At 37.8% G+C, this 22,520-nt stretch overlaps 1 protein-coding gene across 2 annotated transcripts in view; it reads right to left on the bottom strand.

The window, feature by feature from the left end:
* Positions 1-22,520, bottom strand: part of APAF1 (apoptotic peptidase activating factor 1) — a 70,515-nt gene that overhangs the window by 41,205 nt on the left and 6,790 nt on the right. The window contains exons 5-12 of one of the 2 annotated variants that reach the window (XM_053582539.1): positions 14,986-15,169; positions 10,530-10,642; positions 10,294-10,425; positions 8,182-8,420; positions 7,637-7,804; positions 6,842-6,973; positions 4,041-4,154; positions 3,332-3,516 (exon numbers count right to left, since the gene is read on the bottom strand). In XM_053582539.1, coding sequence (XP_053438514.1) covers positions 3,332-3,516; positions 4,041-4,154; positions 6,842-6,973; positions 7,637-7,804; positions 8,182-8,420; positions 10,294-10,425; positions 10,530-10,642; positions 14,986-15,169 — 1,267 coding nt within the window. Of the gene's footprint in view, positions 1-3,331; positions 3,517-4,040; positions 4,184-6,841; positions 6,974-7,636; positions 7,805-8,181; positions 8,421-10,293; positions 10,426-10,529; positions 10,643-14,985; positions 15,170-22,520 lie in introns of those variants that run through there. The other variant, XM_053582540.1, reaches the window with a different exon arrangement.

A 22,520-nucleotide genomic window follows, 5' to 3' on the forward strand; every position in this document is an offset into this window, starting at 1 on the left:
ACAGTCATCTTTTGGTGTCTATGAGGGAAATCTAGATAATCAAGACCCACTGTACCAAAATCTCCAAATACTCAAGTCTCTTATGTAAAATGGTATAGAATTTGCATATAACCACTACGTCCTCCCATACATAATACTTTAAATTACCTCTACATTACTTATAATACCTAATGCAATGTAAATACCATATAAATAGTTGTTATACTATATTGTTTAGGGAATAATATACGGAAAAAATCTGTACATGTTCAATACTGACACAACCATCCACTTTCCCCCTAACATTGTATTTTTTTTTTTTTTTTGTAGATACAGAGTCTCACTGTACCGCCCTCAGGTAGAGTGCCGTGGCGTCACACGGCTCACAGCAACCTCTAACTCTTGGGCTTACGCGATTCTCTTGCCTCAGCCTCCCGAGCAGCTGGGACTACAGGCGCCCGCCACAACGCCCGGCTATTTTTTTGTTGCAGTTTGGCCGGGACTGGGTCCGAACCCACCACCCTCGGCATATGGGGTCAGTGCCCTACTCACTGAGCCACAGATAACATTGTATTTTTAACCCATGGTTAGTTGAATCCATGGATACAGAACCCGCAGACATGGAGAACCAAGTGTATAAAATAAAAACCAATGTGATGAGAATCTAGAACAGGTAAGTTAATATTACACTTACGATGATAAGATTTTTATTTGGTCTTGATCAATTCCCCAAAGCTCAGAAAGTGACCTTCACAATGATGGGCATGTAGTTGATGGCCAAAAAATATTAAATAACTAATGAATAAGTGAACAAATAATTTTGAAAACTGAAACTCAATGAAATGTAACCTTAAGCTAGCCTAAGACTTTCCACAGAAAACAGAAGAAAAAGAAGTTTCTAGTACTGAAACAAAGCTTTCTTTGAAGATGGCCTTATCCTAATTAAAAAAATACATCTATAATTACTAAGCATTCTGTTAAGAGAAAGCCACCAGTGGAAATGCAATTGATACAACAGGAGAAAATAAACAAGAAAAAATAGTAATAATAACCCAATTCATAAGATAACAAGAACTAAACCTATGCCCATTTGATCAGACCAAGTATTTCAGCCACTAACTAAAACATGAATTCATTCACTCTTCAGCAAATTTCTACTGAATACCAACTAAACGGACCAGGCAAAATGCTAAATGCTGTCCTTAATAACAGTAACTAATAATCACCGGGCACTTTCTATGAACTAGGTCCTGTTGCAGGCACTCTATGTATATGTGTGCTTGTACAGTAGTACCTCCCTAGTTAACCACCTCCTTATATTGACCACCTCAAGCTGACCTAATTTTCATATCAGAACATGCACCACATAAATGTAGCAATACGTTTCCATAGTTCCTTATGTTGACCACCTCCATAAGTCACCTAGTTTGTTATAGCTCCTCGAGTGGTCAACTTACAGAGGTTCTACTGTATGTTCACACACACCCATTTAATCCTCACAACAATGCTATGAAATAGTACTGTTAGGCAAGAAATGTTGAATAACTTTCCCTTAATGATACATAACTAATAAAATAGCAGAGCTGGGATTCAAACTCAGTCTACAGCCGGAGTCTGTTATTTTAACCTCCAAACTATACTGTACTACAGAACATACGAACCTATATGAGAGAAAAACAGGTAAACAGAAAATCCCCATAAAGCATGACAAATGCTATGATATAGGGTAAACGGAATAAGATCTAACCGAGCTTTAGTAAGGTTAGAAGCTGCTTCCCAAAGACAATGAAACCTTTATTTCCCAGGAAATTGTTCAAGAATGGGAAGTGAGGGATAGTGAGTCTCTGACTTTTCATTTTCTATCCCTATTACTTTAAAATAAATATAAATATAAAACTGGCAGGGCATGGTAGCCCATGCCTGTAATCCTACTCTGAGAGGCCAAGGCAGGTGGATTGGTAGACCAGGCTGAGACAAGAAAAAAAAAATAGAAAAATCAGCTGGGTATCATAGCGCAACCTGTAGTCCCCGCTACTCAGGAGGCTGATGCAAGAGGATGGCCTGAGCTCCAGAGTTTGAGGATGCTGTGAGTTACGATGCCAGGCACTCTAGCCTGGGGCAACAGAGCGAGACTAAAAGTGAAGTAAAAAAATATATAAAACAAAAATTAAATTTAAAATTAAATTTTAACTAAAATAATTTTTAACTCTCTTAGATACCTCCTCCTTCATGTAACTCTCCCTGAATTCTTCACGTACCCAAGTTAATTATCAGCTCTACCTCTATTTTATACATATTTCTGTTGCGGCACTCATCATATTATAGTATAATTATTTGCTTAATCTTCTTTCTTCACTACTAGATTGCAAACTTGCTGGGGGAAAGCCTTAGCACCTAGTACTACTGCTTAGCACATAAGAGAATCTCAAATGTTTTTTGAACTAAACTGAATCACTTAATGGCAACCTGATTCATCTGAAAAGAGGACCCAGGGCCATAAAGTTGACAGATATCAACATAAATTATACATGTGGAAAGACAACAATTCCCATTTATTATTAACATTTCAAGCTACCAGAGAAACATGGCATATGGAAAAAACATGGAAAACAAAGCCAGACAGACCCAGAGCTTAAATCTCATTGAGTAAGCCACAATCTCTCTGTGCCCCAATTTTCTCATCTGTAAAATACAGCAATTAATATTTACCTTATAAGGCTGTTTGAAGATTAAACAGAATTACATGTGATTATATAGTATTAAAGGCATTAAAAAGACAGTAGTTTTATACTTTCCATTTCACAAATTGGTAAGACTAAGGTAAGAGCAAAAGTGAACAGCCTCCTTTCAGAGACAGAAGAATCAGGAATCAGCGTTGTTTAATTAGGGCTATGTTCAAGGGAAAGTATAAGTTACTTTACAGCCGTGATCTCATTTAAACCCTCTCAATAAAAGTATTTGCCTCAAAGGATTATCTCCATTTTATATATAAGAGAGTAACTAGCAACTTGTTGAAAATCACAAAATTATTAGGTTCCAGAACCCAGATCTGTGGCTTCAAAGCCTATGCTCTATCCACAATATTAGATGACACTAAGTCAAGCATTTGGTACTAATGTATTTAGGATGATATGTCAAAATGCCTCGCAGGCATCTATTTCTATAGACTCTTTGAAAATACAAGTTTTCTCCTATGCTTACTTCTCTGGAACTTTTCAATAAGAATGCTTATTAAAAGTTCCAGCCCTTTCCAAAGTAGTTAAATCTTCCTGGAGTGAACTTGTTCACTACCTGAAAAATAATGACATAGTTAGTGCTCTGCTCCCTTTGGTTTCTCTCCCAACCTACTTACATCCATTCCAGGTAAAGCTTTCCGTTATCGACCTCCTGCTTGGCCTGCAGCTTAGCTTGCTGATAAACCTCAGAAGTTTCAGGTTCACAGAGACCCAGTTGTACAATATTAGGAAATGGCTGTCGTCCAAGAAGGTGCCCATTTAAAGATAAAAACTCTTGAAAATTCTCACAGACCGCACAATCCTATGAATAAACTGAAATCTCTTAGAAATACAATCAGAGCCAAGATCTGACATTTTTTCTGTTTCTATGATCTTGTCACTTCAAAGGCTTAAGTGAAGTACACTCTATATGAACTAAAAATGAACAGCCAACCATTAGGTAACAAATATATAGTGATTCTCTTCTGGCTTTTAAACATAGGGTAAGAATCTCATTATCAAACACATTTCTTTTTTTTTTTATTTTTTTTTATTGTTGGGGATTCATCGAGGTTACAATAAGCCAGGTTACATTGATTGCATTTGTTAGGTAAAGTCCCTCTCAAACACATTTCTTAACACATTCTTTTTTTAAAAAACCACTGCACCCCAATCCTACCTACACTGCCAGTAGGCTAGGAAGCAAATTAATTAGAATAATCAAAGGTTAAAGCACGGAAATTATCTCTTCACCCCTTCTATTCTGCTCATCTCTACCATTCAAACTATAATTAAATGCCAAAATGAGATGTCCTTTAAGTGCTAATGTTTCATATTAATATGTACCTTTTTATCCAATATATGCCTGTATTCCATAAATTCATGAATCAGATGAGCAGGGCCTACGAGTTCTGTTTTTGCTTTAATCCAATCCAAAGAAAACATCAAAGCACAAAGTTCCTTTAAAAAAAAAATAAGATCCAGCAGCACTGTTAAAGAGATCAAGAAATTGTAAGTATAACATCATTATCATTATACCACCAAGAGAGAAACTTAGAAGATACTTTAAAAGGCACAAAAGCAGCTAGTAAAAAATAACAAAATGGGCTTCACACCTTATCTCAAAATAAATTTCAGTTGAGTTAAAAATTTAAATATAAAAAAGAAAACCTTAAAAAATACTAAAAGATACAGGTATCTTTGTAACCCTGGGGTGAAGGAACTATTCATAAAACATGACACTAAGCAAAATATACAAAAAAAAAAAAAAAAAAAGGAGGCACATTTAATTGCATAAAAATTCAAATCTTCGATACAGTATGAAGCAATATAAATTAAAAATAAAAAATAAACCAGGATGAGGGCTTACTATTCTCTACAGATAATTCTAAGAAAAGAAATTTTTAAAAAAGAAAAGCACCCCAATAAAAAAATAGGTAAAAGCAAAGGAAGAAAGGCAATTCACAAAACACAAAGTACATATGGCCAAAATCTTACCAGTATTTAAAGTGAAGCAAAAATTTACCCTTTTTATAATCAGATTTCTAAAGATCAAAGGAGTAATAAGATGAGGAGGAATAAGGGGAAATGAACATTCTCCACCATTGGTAATGACGTACAACAGAGCACTCTTCTGGAGGGCACTTCAGCAACGTGTATTAAGATTTAAACTGTACACATCATGGGACACAGAAATTCCATTTATAAAAATGTATCCTAAGAAAATAACTACTTAAGTGTGCTTAAACAATCTAATTATTCAACAACCATCTAGCCAATCAAAATGTAAGGATACAATGAAATAACATGAAGCTTTAAAATCATATCACTCTATGTAAATGACATGAAAAGATGGGTATTAAATATAATGAAGTGGTAAAGTGATATATATATATATAAAGTGATTTATATATATATAAAAAAGACTATTTCTATTATGATCCCATTTGGTTTTAAAGAATAAGTGTTTGTTTGTTTGTAGGGACAGAGTCTCACTTTATCGCCCTCAGTAGAGTGCTGTGGCATCCACAGCTCACAGCAACCTCCAACGCTGGGGCTTAGGCCATTCTCTTGTCTCAGCCTCCCGAGTAGCTGGGACTACAGGCAAAGAATAAGTGTTTTTTATGTAAGCAACAAAATGATGTAGAAAACTACACACAAAAGCATTAGCAAAGGTTATGACCTTTCTAGTTTTCTAAAATTTTCTAATAAAAATAATTACCTTTAAAAACACACACACCAAAAAAAGGCTAAAGAAGAAGAAACTGCATCCTGCCACACTATCATATATACCATCAAAAACACTAACAAGATGCATTACCACAGTAATTCCAACTCCAGGAATATTCCAAGGAAACAATATACGTACAAAGATGAACAAGAAGGCTACTTACAATAGTAGAAGGGCAAAAACCTGAAAACAATCTAAATGTTCAATAGTTAGAGCTCTGTTAAGTAAACTAAGGCAAAGATGTCTACTGAAATACCATCATTCTGATGTACCATAATATTTCACTGGGTGAAAAAACAAACAAAAATGTACCATTTTTGTAACTAAGAGCATAGAAAAATTACTGAAATTACATATGGTTTCCTAAAATGATTAACTTTTTGAGTAGATGACGGGTAGTCATGACTTCAAATGCAATCTAGCATTAATGAAAGATTTTTCAATTTTATCTTTCATCCATATTCTCCCCAGAATTCCAAATTCATATATTTGCCTGTTCAATATTTCTACCTTGCTGTCTTAATAGGTATATCACACTAAGTTTATTCAAAATGAGGTCCTTTGCCTCCCCTTTCCCCGTGGAAAAAAAATTTGTTCTCTCAGACTTCCTCATTTCAGTTCATGGCAGCCCCATTCTTTCCATTGCACAAGCTTTTTGAATCTTCTCTCATAAAATCCATCAAGAAACCATGATTATTCTACCCCTATAGCATCACTTTTTTTCTCCTTTCACGCTCTGTCCTTCTTGTGAGGGCTTAACTACCCGTGACATATGATAAATTTGTGTACTGTCTGTTTTCCCCTAGACTATCTGCTCAATGAGAGAAGCTCTGTGCCTTTGCTATATGCTTTTTTGATCTGCTATAGTCTGTTAATGAAGAACAATACCAATATATAACAACTATTTAATAAACATCACTGAATGAATAAATATACTTTCCCACCCTCCATTTCCTCTCAAAGCTTAAAAAAGAAATCCATACCGCCCATAAAGGAAAGCTCCTGGTAAGAAGAGAGCCAATTTTGAGGTGGCTCATTTACTACAGTTGCTGAAGTACCCTTTTAAGTCATTGCAGGTAAAAAAAAAATATATATATACATATATTTAATATATATTATATACTATCATATTATATTATAACATATAAATATATATATAAATACTTACACAGGCTATAATCATATTTTTACTAATAAAATAAAATTCTAATCACAGGACAAAACTTGTTCATAAACATGCCAAAATGCCAAAAAAGAAAAGGTAAATCTACGTGAAAATTCAATACTCCAACACAATAAAAAGCAATATAAATAAAATTTAAGATAAAACATAAACCAGAAATAAGTTTTCATCAGCAATATGTATGGAAAAAGGAAAGTGAGATAAAAGAAAAGAATTTCTAAACGGCTATCTTACTTTGTGCATATTGGCACGGGCCATGTGATACGCCAGAAAGTTGTACCAATACATGCAGTCCTCCTGATCTGGTGAAAGAGTATGTGGCTGGTGATACCTCTGAAACTGAGTGATCATCTTCTTATGTAGATCCTGAAATCCACATCAAACATTTCAGAAGACAGAAATAATTTCATAAAATTGCATCAAAATCTTCCCACAAAATTTTTCTACTTAAAATCTTCTAACTTTACAGTAGAGAAACTGGGCAGACAGCACTTTAACCAAATAACCAACATTAACACCATCCATAATAAAACACATCAACGCCAAGTACTCCATCCATACTGTGTTCTCAGTATGCTGCACTGAACACATCATTTCTAAGGTATTCTTGCTAAATATGGATAACCTCAATACAGTCAGGAGAAAACATGAGGCAAAATCAAATTAGGGTACAATGTACAAATAATTGACCAGTACTACCCAAAAATGACTGAGGAATTCTCACAGATGTGAGACTAAGAGAAGTGACAAAAGGGGAACAAGACAATCCAATGCAATATGGGATCCTGAATTGACCTGGACCACAAAAAAAAAAAACCACACAGATTAGTTAACAGTATTATGTCGATGTTAATTCTCTGGCTTTGATACTTGTATTGTGGTTAACATAAAATGCTAACACCCAGGGCAGCTAAGTGAAGGGTTTATGCATAGAAACAATTTGTACTATTCTGTAACCCTTCTAGAAGTCTAAAATCATCTCAAAATAAAAAGTTAAAGAAAAAACAGCATGTACCAAGATGCAAGTACCTGAAGCTGACTGCGATTCTTCTCTGTAAGAAAATCTACTTGAAGATCGTGTAAATAATAATGAAATGACTTTCCATTCCGATCACAAAATAAGAGAGATTTATTAACAAACTCCTGCAGTATATCTTCAACTTCTTCAGTTTCCATGTCCCAGAGAATACATAACACCTAGGAATCATTGTAAGCAGTTTATGCACCTAGAAGTACAACGACTGAGAGTAGACAAGTTACTAACATAAAAAAATACATATAAAGACCTGAAGAAGAATATTGCCATTTCTTAAGAAGCAGCCCAACTATTCCTCAAGTTAGAAAAGAGAAAGTCGGATGCTTCTCCAACTTCACTAGAACTGACTGCTGAGAAATAAGTAACACAGAGCCCTTTACAAAGACTGAGAGACAGGGACTAAAACACCCTGCACCCACCCGCTCAGTCCCAGTCTCAGCCTTCCAATGTCCTCTGTAATAGTATCCTCAGCATTATACGTATCAAAGTTTACTCGCCATAAATACCCAGTGATGAGAAGTGTTGGTTCACCTATTACCTTTGTAGGCACCTTCACATCCTTCTGAAGGATGGAAAGATCTGTGTAATAATCTTTGATGTCTTCTCTGAGCATTTCCACACTTATAGACATGGCTTCATCCAGAGCCTCATAATCATAAGATGAAGATTTCCTTATTCTCTTAAATTGCTTATTCTGAAGTTGTCTGAGGTAGTAGTCCCAGCGATTGGGAAAATCACGTAAAAGTGCACCAATTAAAGACACTACAAGGGGAGAACCTAAAAAAATAATAAGAAAGAAGAGTCACTGTATTAACACCATCTTATTTTAAAAATCACCAGTAAGAATCAACTTAGAAACAATTCCCACTGCACATTACCTGAAGACTTAAACTATTTATAACTCTTGGGTTCCTTTCTAGATATGTATTCTTTTAAAAAGAATTAGAAGTAAGATTTCATTTAAGGATATTCATCACCTAAGTATTTACAATAGTGAAAAATCTTAAACAATCTAAAAAATGTCCAATAACAGAAAACTGATTGATTAAATTAAGGTTCTGGGTCTGACAATTAAGTATGTGAACTCATGCTACTAAAAGTGCTACATATCTCTGATACTGCCGAATGTCACTGCAGTCACCTTCGAAGTACTGCCCTTGGCCTCTGATGACCTTAGTGATATTTAGCACTGAGGTATGTAGCACTGTATCTAGGATGAGTTAGCAAATTTAATTGTCAGACTAATTAACTTAATTGTCATGATGGCTGGTGCCGGTGTACTGAGGAGTCGGTTAGGCGGTGGTGCCGGTGTACTGAGGAGTCGGTTAGGCGGTGGTGCCGGTGTACTGAGGAGTCGGTTAGGCGCTGGTGCCGGTGTACTGAGGGGTCGGTTAGGCGCTGGTGCCGGTGTACTGAGGAGTAGGTTAGGTGCTGGTGCTGGTGTATCCCTTCCCAAGGGCAATACCTTGAAGGAGACTATAGTGATGTTCAGCAGTAAGGTATGTAGCACTTTTTCTAGGATGAGCTCACAAACTTATCAGACCTCATATATCATAATATTAGGCTATGAAATTGTTTTCAAAAGATATTTAACATAGAAAATGTCAAGACACATAAAAAAGACAAAATTCACAACTATGCATGTGATTATAATCTCAAGGTTTTTTAAGTTTAAAAGACTGGAAAGACTGGAAGAAGTACTCTCATGATGGCAATAATTATCAGATTATGGATAATTTCTGTCTTTATAGTTTCTGACATTTTTTAATGTTTCAAAATGGACACATATCAGCATCATTATGACTACAAATCAAGTATTTTTTCTAAGTTTTTTAAAAAACAAACTTAACACATGGGCGCAGTGGCTCACGCCTGTAATCCAAACACTGAGAGACTGAGGCAGACAGATTTCCTGAGCTCAGTACTTCACCACCAGCCTGAGCAAGAATGAGACCTCATCTCTAAAAAATAGCCAGGCAGTGTGGTGGTTGCCTGTAGTCCCCACTAGTTGGGAGGCTGAGGGGAGAGGATCGCTTGAGCCCAAGAGTTTGAGGTTGCTGTGAGCTATGATGCCATAGCACTCTACCAGGGCAACCAAGTAAAACTCAAAAATTAAAAAAAAAAAAAAACTCAAACACCTACTGGAGAAGCTAAGGTAGGAGAATCACTCGAGCCCAGGAGTTTGAAGGTACAGTGAGCTATAATGAAGCCAGTATACTGTAGCCCAGGTGACAGAGTGAGACTCCATCTCAAAAACAAACAAAAAAAGAAAAAAAAAAGAAAGACAACACCAGTTTTTACTTAATATATTAAAACATTATTTTTATAAAATCCCAACCAAAAGAATTTTTAAATCTGATTGTCACTACATTTTTTACTCTTTGACAGAAGAGGTCGTATCTCTATCTCACCCCTCTCACTAATGCAGCCTCTAACATAACACGGGCATACATTAAATGTCATTTTAATGAATGAATGAATATCTTAATATCATGAACCCATTTAGGGTATCAGAGAAAAACCTAAAAGACTAAATATCCTCGAAAAGGTTTTAGATGTTCATGTGCTAAATTATCATATTCATTAGTCTAATTTGTAAAAGAAGAATTAATATCCTATAACCCCCCATAAATAAAATAAATAACCATACCTTTACATTCTTTTATAATACTATGAGCTTGTTCTGGCAAATCTGCTTTCTTCACATTAAGAAAAAGGGATAAAATTTCAAGTCCTTTCTCTTTTCCTAAGCTACTCTCCACAGGGACTACATATTTGGGGCCTGCAACAAAATCACAAGACAAGGTGAGTAATTTAGTTTGCACACATTTAAATGTAATTGAATTAAATATAAAGGTACTAAAAAAGTAAATTAATAATCCTCACCCATTACTGAATCTATAACACTCTTGTCTCTGGTTGTAAGAAGAATCTGACACTGATTATCAAAAGCTTTCAAAACCCAAGGATCCCAAACATCATCCAAGATCAACAGAGACCTAATTAAAAAAAAAATGATAATGAATCATTACTGACACTTATTTTAAGCTTCTTTTAAAAAAGACAATTCTGGCCAGGTGCAGTGGCTCACACCTGTAATCCTAGCACTCTGGGAGGCCAAGGCCAGTGGATTACCTGAGCTCAAGAACTCGAGACAAGTCTAAGTTCAAGCGAGACGCAGTCTCTAACAATAGCCAGGAGTTGTAGCAAGCTACTCAGGAAGCTGAGGTAAGAGGATCTCTTGAACCCAAGAGTTTGAGGTTGCTGTGAGCTATGATGCCACAGCACCATACCAAAGGCAACAAAGTGAGACTCTGCCTCAAAAAAAATAAAATAAAAAAGGTAATTCTAGTTGTCTACAGTGGCTCGTGCCTATAATCCTAGCACTTTGGCAGACCAAGGCAGGAGGAATGCTTGAGGTCAGCAGTTTAACACCAGCCTGAGCAAGAGCAAGAGCAAGACCCTACCACTGCAAAAAATAGGAAAATTAGCCAGGTGTGATGGCACATGCCTGTAGTTTCAGCTACTTGGGAGACAGAAGCAGAAGGACTCCTTGAGCCCAGGAGTTGGATGTTGTAGTGGAGCTATGATAATGCCACTGCACTCCAGCCAAATGATAGAGTGAGACCTTGTCTCACAAAAAAAAAAAAAAAAAAAAAAAACCTACCAGTGTCTTTCAAAATCTACCAAACAGACTCGGTACCCGTCGCTCAGTGGTTAAGGGTGCCAGCCACATACACGTGGAGTGGTGGGTTCAAACCCAGCCCGGGTCTTCTAAACAATATTATCTGCAAGAAAAAATAGCCAGGCATTGTGGCGGGCACCTGTAGTCCCAGGTGCTTGGGAAGCTGAAGCAAGAGAATCATTTAAGCCCAAGAATTGGAGGTTGCTGTGAGCTGTGACGCAATGGCACTCTACCAACTCTACCAAGGGCAACATAGTGAAACTGTCTCAAAAAAAAAAAATCTACCATACAAAATAAAAAAGAAACGATAGGTTAGTTTATGATTCTTCCTCTTTTCTTTGCTTTATTCCTTTCTCAATATGCTGATTAAAATAAGGAGAAAAAAATTAGAGACTTCCCCCTTCTGAAACCCCTAAATCAGAACATATTAAAATGAAAGGTCCTATCAGTGTAACCTGGCTTATTGTACCCTCAATGAATCCCCAACAATAAAAAAAATAAAATATAATGAAAGGTCCTACAAAGAGGACTATGTACACCATATAAGGAGCAGAAATTCATTAGCTCAATCATCATTGACTGAGTATATAAAGAACTATCCACATGATATACAGTTAGTTATTCAGACTACTGGGTTTAGGTTACCATTAGAATGAGTCATACAACAGTAACGATCTGTGACTACTTTTTACCTATAAAACCAGCAATTTGATATGTTCCAACTCAACAGAATATACAAGTAAATTTAATACTTTACATCTGGCATGCTACTGGAGTTTTTAATCTTTGTTAATTATAATAACAAAGAATCTCTATGGCAATTCCTGATTGATCTCTGTAAAAACTTTTCTAAAATTCACCAGGACAAATGGGGGAAAAAATACAAGATAATTAAAACTTAAGGGCGGCGCCTGTGGCTCAGTCGGTAAGGCACCGGCCCCATACACCGAGGGTGGCGGGTTCAAACCCGGCCCTGGCTGAACTGCAACCAAAAAATAGCCGGGCGTTGTGGCGGGCGCCTGTAGTCCCAGCTACTCGGGAGGCTGAGGCAAGAGAATCGCTGAAGCCCAGGAGTTGGAGGTTGCTGTGAGCTGTGTGATGCCAAGGCACTCTACCAAGGGTCATAAAGTGAGACTCTGTCTCTACAAAAAAAAAAAAAAAAAACTTAAAAGGCAGCTGGGCTTGGTGGCTCATGCCTATAATCTCAGCACTTTGGAAGGCAGAGGCAGAAAGATCGCTTGAGGCTAGGAGTTTGAGACCAGCCTGAGCAACACAATGAAACCATGTCTCTACAAAAGACTAAAAACTCAGCCAGGCATTGCAGCACGCACCTGTGGTCCCAACTACATGAAAAGCTAAGACAGGAGGATCACATGAGCCCAGGAGTTCAAGGCTGCAGTGAACTATGATCATATCACTGTATTTCCGCCTGGGCAACAGAGTGAGACCCTGCCTCAAGAAAAAAAAAGACATTATAAAAAAGCCTGCCTCAAGGAAAAAAAAAAAAAACCTGATGGCGTAATTATACACTAGCGTTAGGACATACTTTTGTACACCACAAAAAAATACTCTAGTCCATATACAGGCTGAAAAATTGCAAAAGCATAACCTATTAATGCTGAGAATCAAAATCCTGGCTTTATAACCCAAGATCTAATAAACCTGAGGGCAGTTGCAATATTTTCCTAAATAGAAGTTACCTTTATTATTGCAAAAAAAGGAAAGTAGGAATAAGGAAAAGTTATTGAGCAATTAAAAAGAAAATGGTTAGTGGTTTCAATTCTATTTCCTCCAGGGAAATGGATATCAGTGGCTATCAAGGGAAGAAGAAGATTAACAAGAGGAATCTGGAGGAGCAAGAAGTAAGTCCTGCCCTCTGTAATGAGTGTGCATTAGAATCACCTCGCAGGCTTTTCCAAAAAAAATACCCTTCTCGCCCTGTATTCTGATGTTTGAGAATCACTACCTTACTCAGCCACTGTTACATATGAAAGTACACTGCATCCTCAGGTACATGAAGACATTAAAAAAAAGCTCAAAGCCACTACCTAATTCTTGCTCAACATACTATAACCTCCCCAGGTACAGATTCATTCATCTTTGTACTTGCAGCACTTGGCCTAGAACCTGGCACAACACTCCATGTCAGTTAAATGAACAAAAAAAAAAGAAGAAGAAGAAGAATGGCTGCTAGGTCGCAGAAATCAAAATTATTGACTGAATCCCAGGTTATATACACACTCCTAATACAAACAGCAACTAAACTGCCATCTCCATTTTGTCTAAAAAAAACTGTGAAACAGAGGCCAGGCAAGGTAACTCACGCCTGTAATCCCAGAAAACTCTGGGAGGCCAAGGCAGGTGGATCACACTTGAGCTCAGGAGTTCAAGACCAGCCTGAGCCAGAACAAGACCACATCTCTACTAAAAAAAAATAGAAAAACCAGCAAGGCATTGTTTCAGGCACCTGTAGTCCTTACTACTCCAGAGGCTGAGGCAAGAGGATTGCTTAAGTCCAAGAGTTTGAGGTTGCTGTGAGGTATGCGTCACGGCAATCTACCCAGGGTGACAGAGCCTCTATCTCAAAAAAAAAAAAAATCTGTGAAACAATTGATAACAATACCTGGTGCATCATTATAACAGTAAGTGGATCGCTGCCTGTAGCTCAGCAGCTAGGGTACCAGCCACATACACTGGAGCTGGCAGATTCGAATCCAGCCCAGGCCTGCCAAACAACAATGACAACTACAACCAAAAAATAGCGGGGCACGGTGGCAGGCGCCTGGAGTCCCAGCTACTTGGGAGGCAAAAGAATCACTTAAGCCCAAGAATTGGAGGTTGCTGTGACCTGTGACACCACAGCACTCTACCCAAGGTGACATAGTGAGAGTCTGTCTCAGAAAAAATAAAAAATTGTAACAGTAAGTATTTAATTAATTACTTAATGGAAAAACAAAACAAACTCATTCTTGAAGTACACAGAAGCAGAAGAGTCACATTATACCTCTGAAACCTAAGACAACACTCATTCTGGTGCACGTGAAAAAACAAATAAGTAAAAAATAAGACAACCCAACAGAAGGGTTCTGTTAAAAAACCCTTCCAGACTTTTATTAGTTGCCTGCATTTATTGCTTCTCATTGTATATCAATCCGTTAGAAATAATGGATTCAAAGAAGTTTGCACTTTCTAGCAAAGACTGCTTACCAATTCACCTGCGTAAGACATTTTTTAACAGCCTACAATGGTATAATACATATCAGATGATGTAGGCAGAATGCAAAGAAGAGAAAAGTGGCAATTTTATAGCCGGGCGTTGTGGCGGGCACCTGTAGTCCCAGCTACTCTGGAGGCTGAGGCAAGAGAATAGCTTAAGCCCAGGAGTTGGAGGTTGCTGTGAGCTGTGTGACGCCACGGCACTCTACCGAGGGCCATAAAGTGAGACTCTGTCTCTACAAAAAAAAAAAAAAAGTGGCAATTTACAGCAAGATGGCAGTCACTTTATTTTAAAAAAAATACAAAAGAGAGAAGTAGGAAAGCAATGGTACTTTCTAAACTACTTTACAGATTAGCAGGAAAAAGGCACGATATTCTCATAATGTCAGTAGTTAAGTCTTATTGGGACTTCGCACACTAACTAAATTTGACCATTTGTACCTTGGATATTTGCGAAGCATCAAAACGCGGAGACGATCTTTAGCCTCTTCAATATTATGTGGAAGCCGCTGGGAAAAACTCTCATCCTGATCCAACCGTGTACAAAGATTCTGCATTTTCATCAGAAGCCCAGATTTGTCCTGTTTCCCAACCGAAACCCAGTGCACACCACTGGGGAAACAACCTAGTGAGGAAAAGAATAAACTGAAGACCCTGGAACAGGAGTTCTCTGAATGGGTTCACTGTCAAGCATCAGATTTACTTCAATCCCATTACATCTTCAAATTCTCTTGATTCGGGTTATAATTCTGTGTATAGATTATTGTTAAGCTTTATAGAAGGTTGGAGTAAACCTGCTTATCAGGAAGATCCTACAAGCAAAATTTCACCATCTTTGTCCTAAGTCATCAGTGATCTTTATGACAGCACAGTTTCTGTACCTCAGCCCTCCTGACTTTGGGGCTGATAATTCTTTGTTGTGAGGAACTGCCCTGTGCATGACAGGCTGTTCAACAGCCGCCCTAGCCCCAATCTACTAGACACCAGTAGGAGTCCCCTTACCAGTACTGACAACCAAAAATGTCTCCAAACACTATCAAATATCCCCTGGGGACCAAAATCACCCCCAGATGAGAACCACTGATGTCCTGGAACACGTAACTCACTCATTATGGATTTTTTATACAGACTTAAAATAAGAAGATAGATTCAAGTTTGGCTCTACTTCTTAATAGCTAAGCAATCTTTAGCAAATCACTTCACATCAGTTTCATTTACTATACTGGAATAAGACTATCTACTACATCTATGTCAGAATTGCTATGAAAATTAATGATATAAAATACATGAAATTGCTGCACTATCAGGATATTAGTGTTATGGATCTGAGAGCACCTCATAAATATTAGGCTTTTAACTAGTAAGCACTTATAAAGGTGGCCTTTATACTACCATGACCATCATCTTCATTGTTAAGCTATAATACGTCTTGAAAGATGTATTTTATTTACACATGCATCAGGAGCTAAAAATCTGTCTTAAGACTATACCTAATCAGCTCCACATAGATAAAAAACACTATGAGGGGCTCAGCGCCTGTAGCTCAGCAGCTAGAGCGCCAGCCACATACACTGGAGCTGGTGGGTTCGAACCCAGCCTGGGCCTGCCAAACAACAACAACTACAACCAAAAAAAAAAAAAACATAGCAGGGCTTTGTGGCAGGTGCCTATAGTCCCAGCTACTTGGAAGGCTGAGCCAAGAGAATCGCTTAAGCCCAAGAGTTTAAGGTTGCAGTGAGCTGTGACACTGTGGCACTTTACCCAGGGTGACAGCTTGAGACTCTGTCTCAAAAAAAAAAAAAAAAAAAAAAAAAAAAAGTCTGAGGGATTCCTAAGTGTAAAATATGGTAAACAGTAGCACTAGTATAAAAAAAGCAAAAAATAGACACAAAGATAAATGAGTTAAATTATACTCACAGGCCAATGTACTGACATTCACAAATAATTAAATACACATTTTAAAAACCTAATCATCAAAAAAAACCCTTGTACATATGAACAAAGACCAGATATTTATTGGGCACCATTCTAACAGTTCTAGATATGTTAATTCATTTAATCTTATAGTATACTATCAAGCAGACACTAACTAGCTAACATTGTCCCAGTTTTGAAGATAAGGAAACTGAGGTACAGAAAAGTTGAGTAATTTGTCCAAGGTAACAGCAAATAAAACAAAGCTGGGATTCAAACCTCCAGCATCGATACTCAATTTCTGCTCTATTCTGCCTCTACACAGATATTCACTGCAGTGCTCTTTGCACCAGGGAAAAGTTAGAACAATCTGCAATGTCCATCCTAACCTACTTTCTCACCACATAATTCCCAAGTCTGAGCCAGGCCCAAGTGAGAAAAGAAGAATGAAGTCTGGAGTTTTAAATAGGATTTGACTTTTTTTTTTTCTTTTTGTGGTTTTTGGCCAGGGCTGGGTTTGAATCCGCCACCTCTGGCATATAGGACTGGTGCCCTACTCCTTGAGCCACAGGCGTCACCCAGGATTTGACATTTTAATTACTGAAATGAGACTTTTTATACCTTTAAGTGATGTGTGGACTTTGAACTTATAAAAGGTCAAGGAAAGGATCATTCTTGAGAATAAGTTTGACAGCAATGAGGAAAAAGAGTAAAGCTGTTTTCTGATTATACCCTATGAATCCCAATATGGTGGTATAGCTACTCAATAAACCCAGAAAAATTAAATTGGAACTCTATTCCCCAGAAATAGGAAGTAATGTCTGGATAAAGCTTTCAGGAGCAAGAAGGAACCTTACTCCCAGCAGAGAGAAAAGAAAATCAGCTTTTACTCCAGATAAGGAGAAAACTAAAGATGAAGAGTACGTGCTAAGAAGTGACTGAATGATAAATTCAGTAAATCAGTAAATTCAGGAAATGATAAATTCAATAAAATCTAGGCCCAAATCTAGGAGGGAACGTGTGAGAATAGTGAGGATATTATGGCATCAACAGATGAGAAGTCTTGGTAGGTCTAACTACAGCAATGAACTTGAAGAACAAAATGGGTGGAGGGGGCACAGAGTAGAATGGAATGTTTAATATCAAGATTCCAATAATGCTAGCTCCTAAGATGAGAATGTGAGAGAGAAAAAAAGATTCCAATGATGCTACAGTTCTAGTGAAGACAAGGATCAGGGTCCACCTGTGCTCAGGGAAGAACATGGGTAAAGGGGAGTAAAGAAAATGGTCATCAGAGACAAAGAGATCAAGGAACCAAGAGACCAAAAACCTTGGCTGATTCCTCCACATAAATATCAAAATCACTAAGAATGCCAACTGATAAAGGGCCTTGGAGGAAGGCTATTTAAGTGAACTCCAATTGTCAAAGAATAAGAGGATGATGACATAACCCAAAAAGATTAGAGAAATTAACTTCAAAGAATTCAGCTGGAAAAAGAAGTATGAATGGTCTGGATGAGATAACAGAAAGCAAAAATGACACCCGCCCATTTCCTGGTGCTGAAGTATATGGGATCCACATTTTGAAGGTGGTTCTGGAGAAGGTAGTTACCTTCGGGAAACTGCCCAGTTTCACATAAGGCAATGAGGTGAACATTCTAACAGGCTGGCCATACAGAAGTGTCTCCTCTAGAGGAGGAGGCCTAGAGGGTCTGGCGGAAGAACGGGAATGAGAGGAGGCTTAGATAAGAACTTTGCAATGTACGGAGTGGTGGCTGCATGCAGCATGTCCAGCCTTTTTTATTCTCTGCCACATGTTGGAAAAGTAAGAGCTGTCTTGGGCCACACAGTAAATACACAAAACACTAACCAAAGTTGATTAGCACAAAAAAGGTCCATGCATACTTTTCATGACATCCAACACCACAGATAAGCAAAAAAAAATCCTCACAAAATCAGCCATGTGGCCCATGGACCACAGATTAGACACACAGATTAATAAATTACCAAAAGACAGAACTCTGCAATAAGATTCCAAGTAGAGACAAGTCTATGAAACCTGGTTTGGGCTTGGTGCCTATAGCACAGTGGTTATGGCGCCAGCCACATACACCCACACTGGCAGGTTGGAACTCAGCCTGGGCCAGCTAACCAACAATGACAACTGCAACAAAAAAATAGCCAGGTGTTGTGGTGGGCACCTGTAGTCCCAGCTACTTGGAAGGCTGAGGCAAAAAAGAATCATGTAAGCCCAAGAGTTTGAGGTTGCTGTGAGCTATGATGCCCCGGCACTTTACCAAGGGTGACATAGTGAAACTGTTTCAAAAAAGAAACCTGGTTTGATTATCAGTGCTAGTGTCTCAGAATAAGATAGACAGTGCTACTGTTTTACTCCTAAAGCTTCCTGTTTGTCTTTTATTTTTATTTTTTTATTTATTTATTAACTTTTTTGTTGGGGGACGGAGTCTCCCTATGTTGCCCTCAGTAGAGAGCCATGTCATTGTTGTTTAGCTGGTCCAGGCTGGGCTCGAACCCACCAGCCTGGGTGTACATGGCTGATGCCATAACCGCTGTGCTACAGGCGCTGAGCCCATTTGTCTTTTAAAGCAGGCAGTATTTTTTCTTACATGTGTTTATAGTCCCCTCATTTTCTTAGCTTTAATTTAGGAAATAGAGTGTACATCAACAGTACATCAACTGGACCGGGTGTGGTGACTCATGCCATTAATCCTAGCACTCTGGGACGCCAAGGCAGGTGGACTGTTTGAGCTCAGGAGTTTGAGACCAGCCTGAGCCAGAGCGAGACCCCATCTCTAAAAATAGCGTAGCGCTGTGGCAGGCACGTGTACTGCCAGCTACTCGGGAGGTTAAGGAAAGAAGATCACTTGAGCCCAAGAGTTTGAGGTTGCTGTGAACTATGACGCCACAACACTCAAGGGTGACAAAGTGAGACTCTGTCTCAAATTTAAAAAATGTTATAAAACAGCAAATCCCTGAGGCTTCATTTAATGTTATGTTTTTTGTATGTGCATATTTGTAAATGTACAGAATAAAGTTTGGAAAAATTCAGTCCAAACTATTAACCAAAATAATCTCTGGGGTAGGATTTACAATTTAAGAGAAAATAAAAAGGTAAATAAAGAGACCTTTTACTTCTTTTTAAATGAAAATTCTACTTTTATAATATTTTTAAAAACAAAAAAGGTATAAACTACTTGTTGCCTTAAGCTTTCTAAAATTTGTGCTATTTAAAATTTTTAAAAATCATCTCAGGATTGAAGACAAGGGAAAGAAAGTATTCTGATGTAGCTGCCTAGTAAAATCTTTCGCACTATAATGTAAGTACCTATTCCTAGGTCAAAAGCTTTTCTTTCCTAAATTAAAGCTAATAAAAAATGAGGGGAGTATAAACACAAGTAAGAAAAAATACTACCTGCTTTTAAAAAAAGCAAACCAAATAACCATCTGATATGCAAACCTCCTACCATCACAATATGACCTCCAGTTGAATACTAAACCATTAATTCCACATTTCATAAAGAATCAAAACATCCTGCCTATGGGCACAAGAGGGAGCAATGTAGCCTCAAATGAGGCTATACTTGTAGCTCATTCAAAGAAACTTGTTCAGAGAAAACTGTATTCTACTTTCACATGAGGCTCTACCCTGGTAGCAATTAATAATCTGATGGCATCAAAGAAATCTTGTGAAGGACAGAAACAAATAAGTAGCCTACATGGAAAGCTTTTGTGCTTTAAAAACTCCACATATAAATACAATAGTGTTTAAAGATATGACAACACTTTACAAATTTCCCTACAAATAAGAAAAAATTAAGGTTCCTGGGTTACTTAAAAATATATATATACATAAATGGTTAAGAATTTAATACTCTTTATAACACCCATCACCCTATGATAACATTTCCATAGGAACCCCAGTCAAGTGTATAACTCTTACATTATCTACACTTTTAAAGAAAAAGATTTTGTGCCATAATCGAATGGCAAAAATCACATATTCCTATATTTAAAAATGAAAATAAAATTCAGAAATTAAATTAGTTTTGGGAAACCATCTATTTTTGAGCTAGTGGACATACAAGAGACTACAGAGATTAAAGAGCAAACTATGAACAGTAAGACTGTAATAGGACTACTTGAGCATCTCAGGAAACACAAATTAGAAGGCCAAAAAATTAATTTGACATCAGAATTAAAGATTTCTCGGGCGGCGCCTGTGGCTCAGTCAGTAAGGCGCCGGCCCCATATACCGAGGGTGGAGGGTTCAAACCCAGCCCTGGCTGAACTGCAACCAAAAAATATCCGGGCGTTGTGGCGGGCGCCTGTAGTCCCAGCTACTCGGGAGGCTGAGGCAAGAGAATCGCTTAAGCCCAGGAGTTGGAGGTTGCTGTGAGCTGTGTGATGCCATGGCACTCTACCGAGGGCCATAAAGTGAAACTCTGTCTCTACAAAAAAAAAAAAAAAAAAAAAGATTTCTCCTCTACTGAGAACATCCAGGACAAAGTTAATACACACAAGAATTTACAAAGTCTAAAATCAACAAAGTCTAATATCTAGAATATCAAGAAACTCCTAAAAAACTGACCAGAAACAGTGGCCCACACCTGTAATCCTAGCACTCTGGGAGGCCAAAGTAGGTTGTTTGCCTGAGCTCAGGAGTTCGAGAACAGCCTGAGCAAGTTTTGGCAGGTGCCTTTAATACCAGCTATTTGGGAGGCTGAGGCAAGGTGATCACTTGAGCCCAAGAGTTTGAGGTTGCTGTGAGCTATGACACCATTGTTCTGTACTGAGGGCAGCAGACTGAGACTCTTACTCAAAAAAAAAAAGAAAGAAAGAAAGAGAGAGAGAAGAAGAAGAAGGAGGAGGAAGAGGAGGAGGAGGAGAGGGAGGGAGGGAGGTCGGTACTGAAAACCAACAAAAAGAAAATTCCAATTAAAAAAACGGACAAATCATATAAACAAAATTTACTGAAAAGAGGAAACCCAGAAGGTTAACAAGCTTATGAAGAAATGTTCAAACTTGAGTTATCAGAGAAATTGCAATTTAAAAGATACCACGGTGCCTGTGGCTCAAAGGGGTAGGGCGCCAGTCCCATATGCCGGAGGTGGCGGGTTCAGGGTTCAAACCCAGCCCTGGCCAAACCCCCCCCCCCCCCAAAAAAAAAAGATACCACTTTACACTGGCTGGCATAGCAAAAATTACAAAGCTAGATCACTTCAACTGTCACTGGGGAAGTGAGAATACTGGTGTCCTCTACCCTGCTGGTGGAAATGTTCAGATTGGAGAACATTCAAATTTGACATTCATATAACCTGTAATTTAGCAATTCTGTTTTTGACTACACACACTCAAGAAATTCTCACTCCTGGGGCGACACCTGTGCCTCAAGGAGTAGGGCACGGGCCCCATATACTTGAGGTGGCAGGTTCAAGCCCGACACCAGCCAAAAACTGAAAAAATAAAAAAAAGAAATCCTCACTCCTGTGGAAGTTTTGGAGCTTTGCTGGAGCAGCAGAGAGCTGAAGACAATCTACTTATCTATTTATGTAGGGAAAGAGGCAGTAAAATGTGTTGGATGCACTGGGCAGCAATCGGGTATAACAAATAATGTATACACATAGTAAAGAGGATAAACATTTAAAAGATAGTGTCACAGGAGATAAGAAGTAGAATAAAATAATACCATAACACTGTGCAAACAAAATATTTACATACAAACAACATATACATTTTATAAGAACACTCACATTCACAGAGATTTACAAGGAACATACATTAATTGCATTAGAAGGACTGCTTTGTGGGAAAGGGAAAGGCTATAAGAATAGGAATTAAGCTCACATGTACTGGAAAATTGCCAGTATTTCTGGGATTTTCTCATAACAAAATAGCTAAAATCTGTTCCAAGATAACAATTTGCACAATATGACTCTTTAATGTTTAATTCCCTAAGTTGTTGTTCAATTTTAATCCCTAAAATTGAGTATTCGTCGCAATAATGTAGAGCAATTTAAATAGGAGGTATTCTTGTAACCCTA

This window comes from Nycticebus coucang, chromosome 3, assembly GCF_027406575.1.
Source record: "Nycticebus coucang isolate mNycCou1 chromosome 3, mNycCou1.pri, whole genome shotgun sequence".
NCBI lineage: Eukaryota > Metazoa > Chordata > Mammalia > Primates > Lorisidae > Nycticebus > Nycticebus coucang.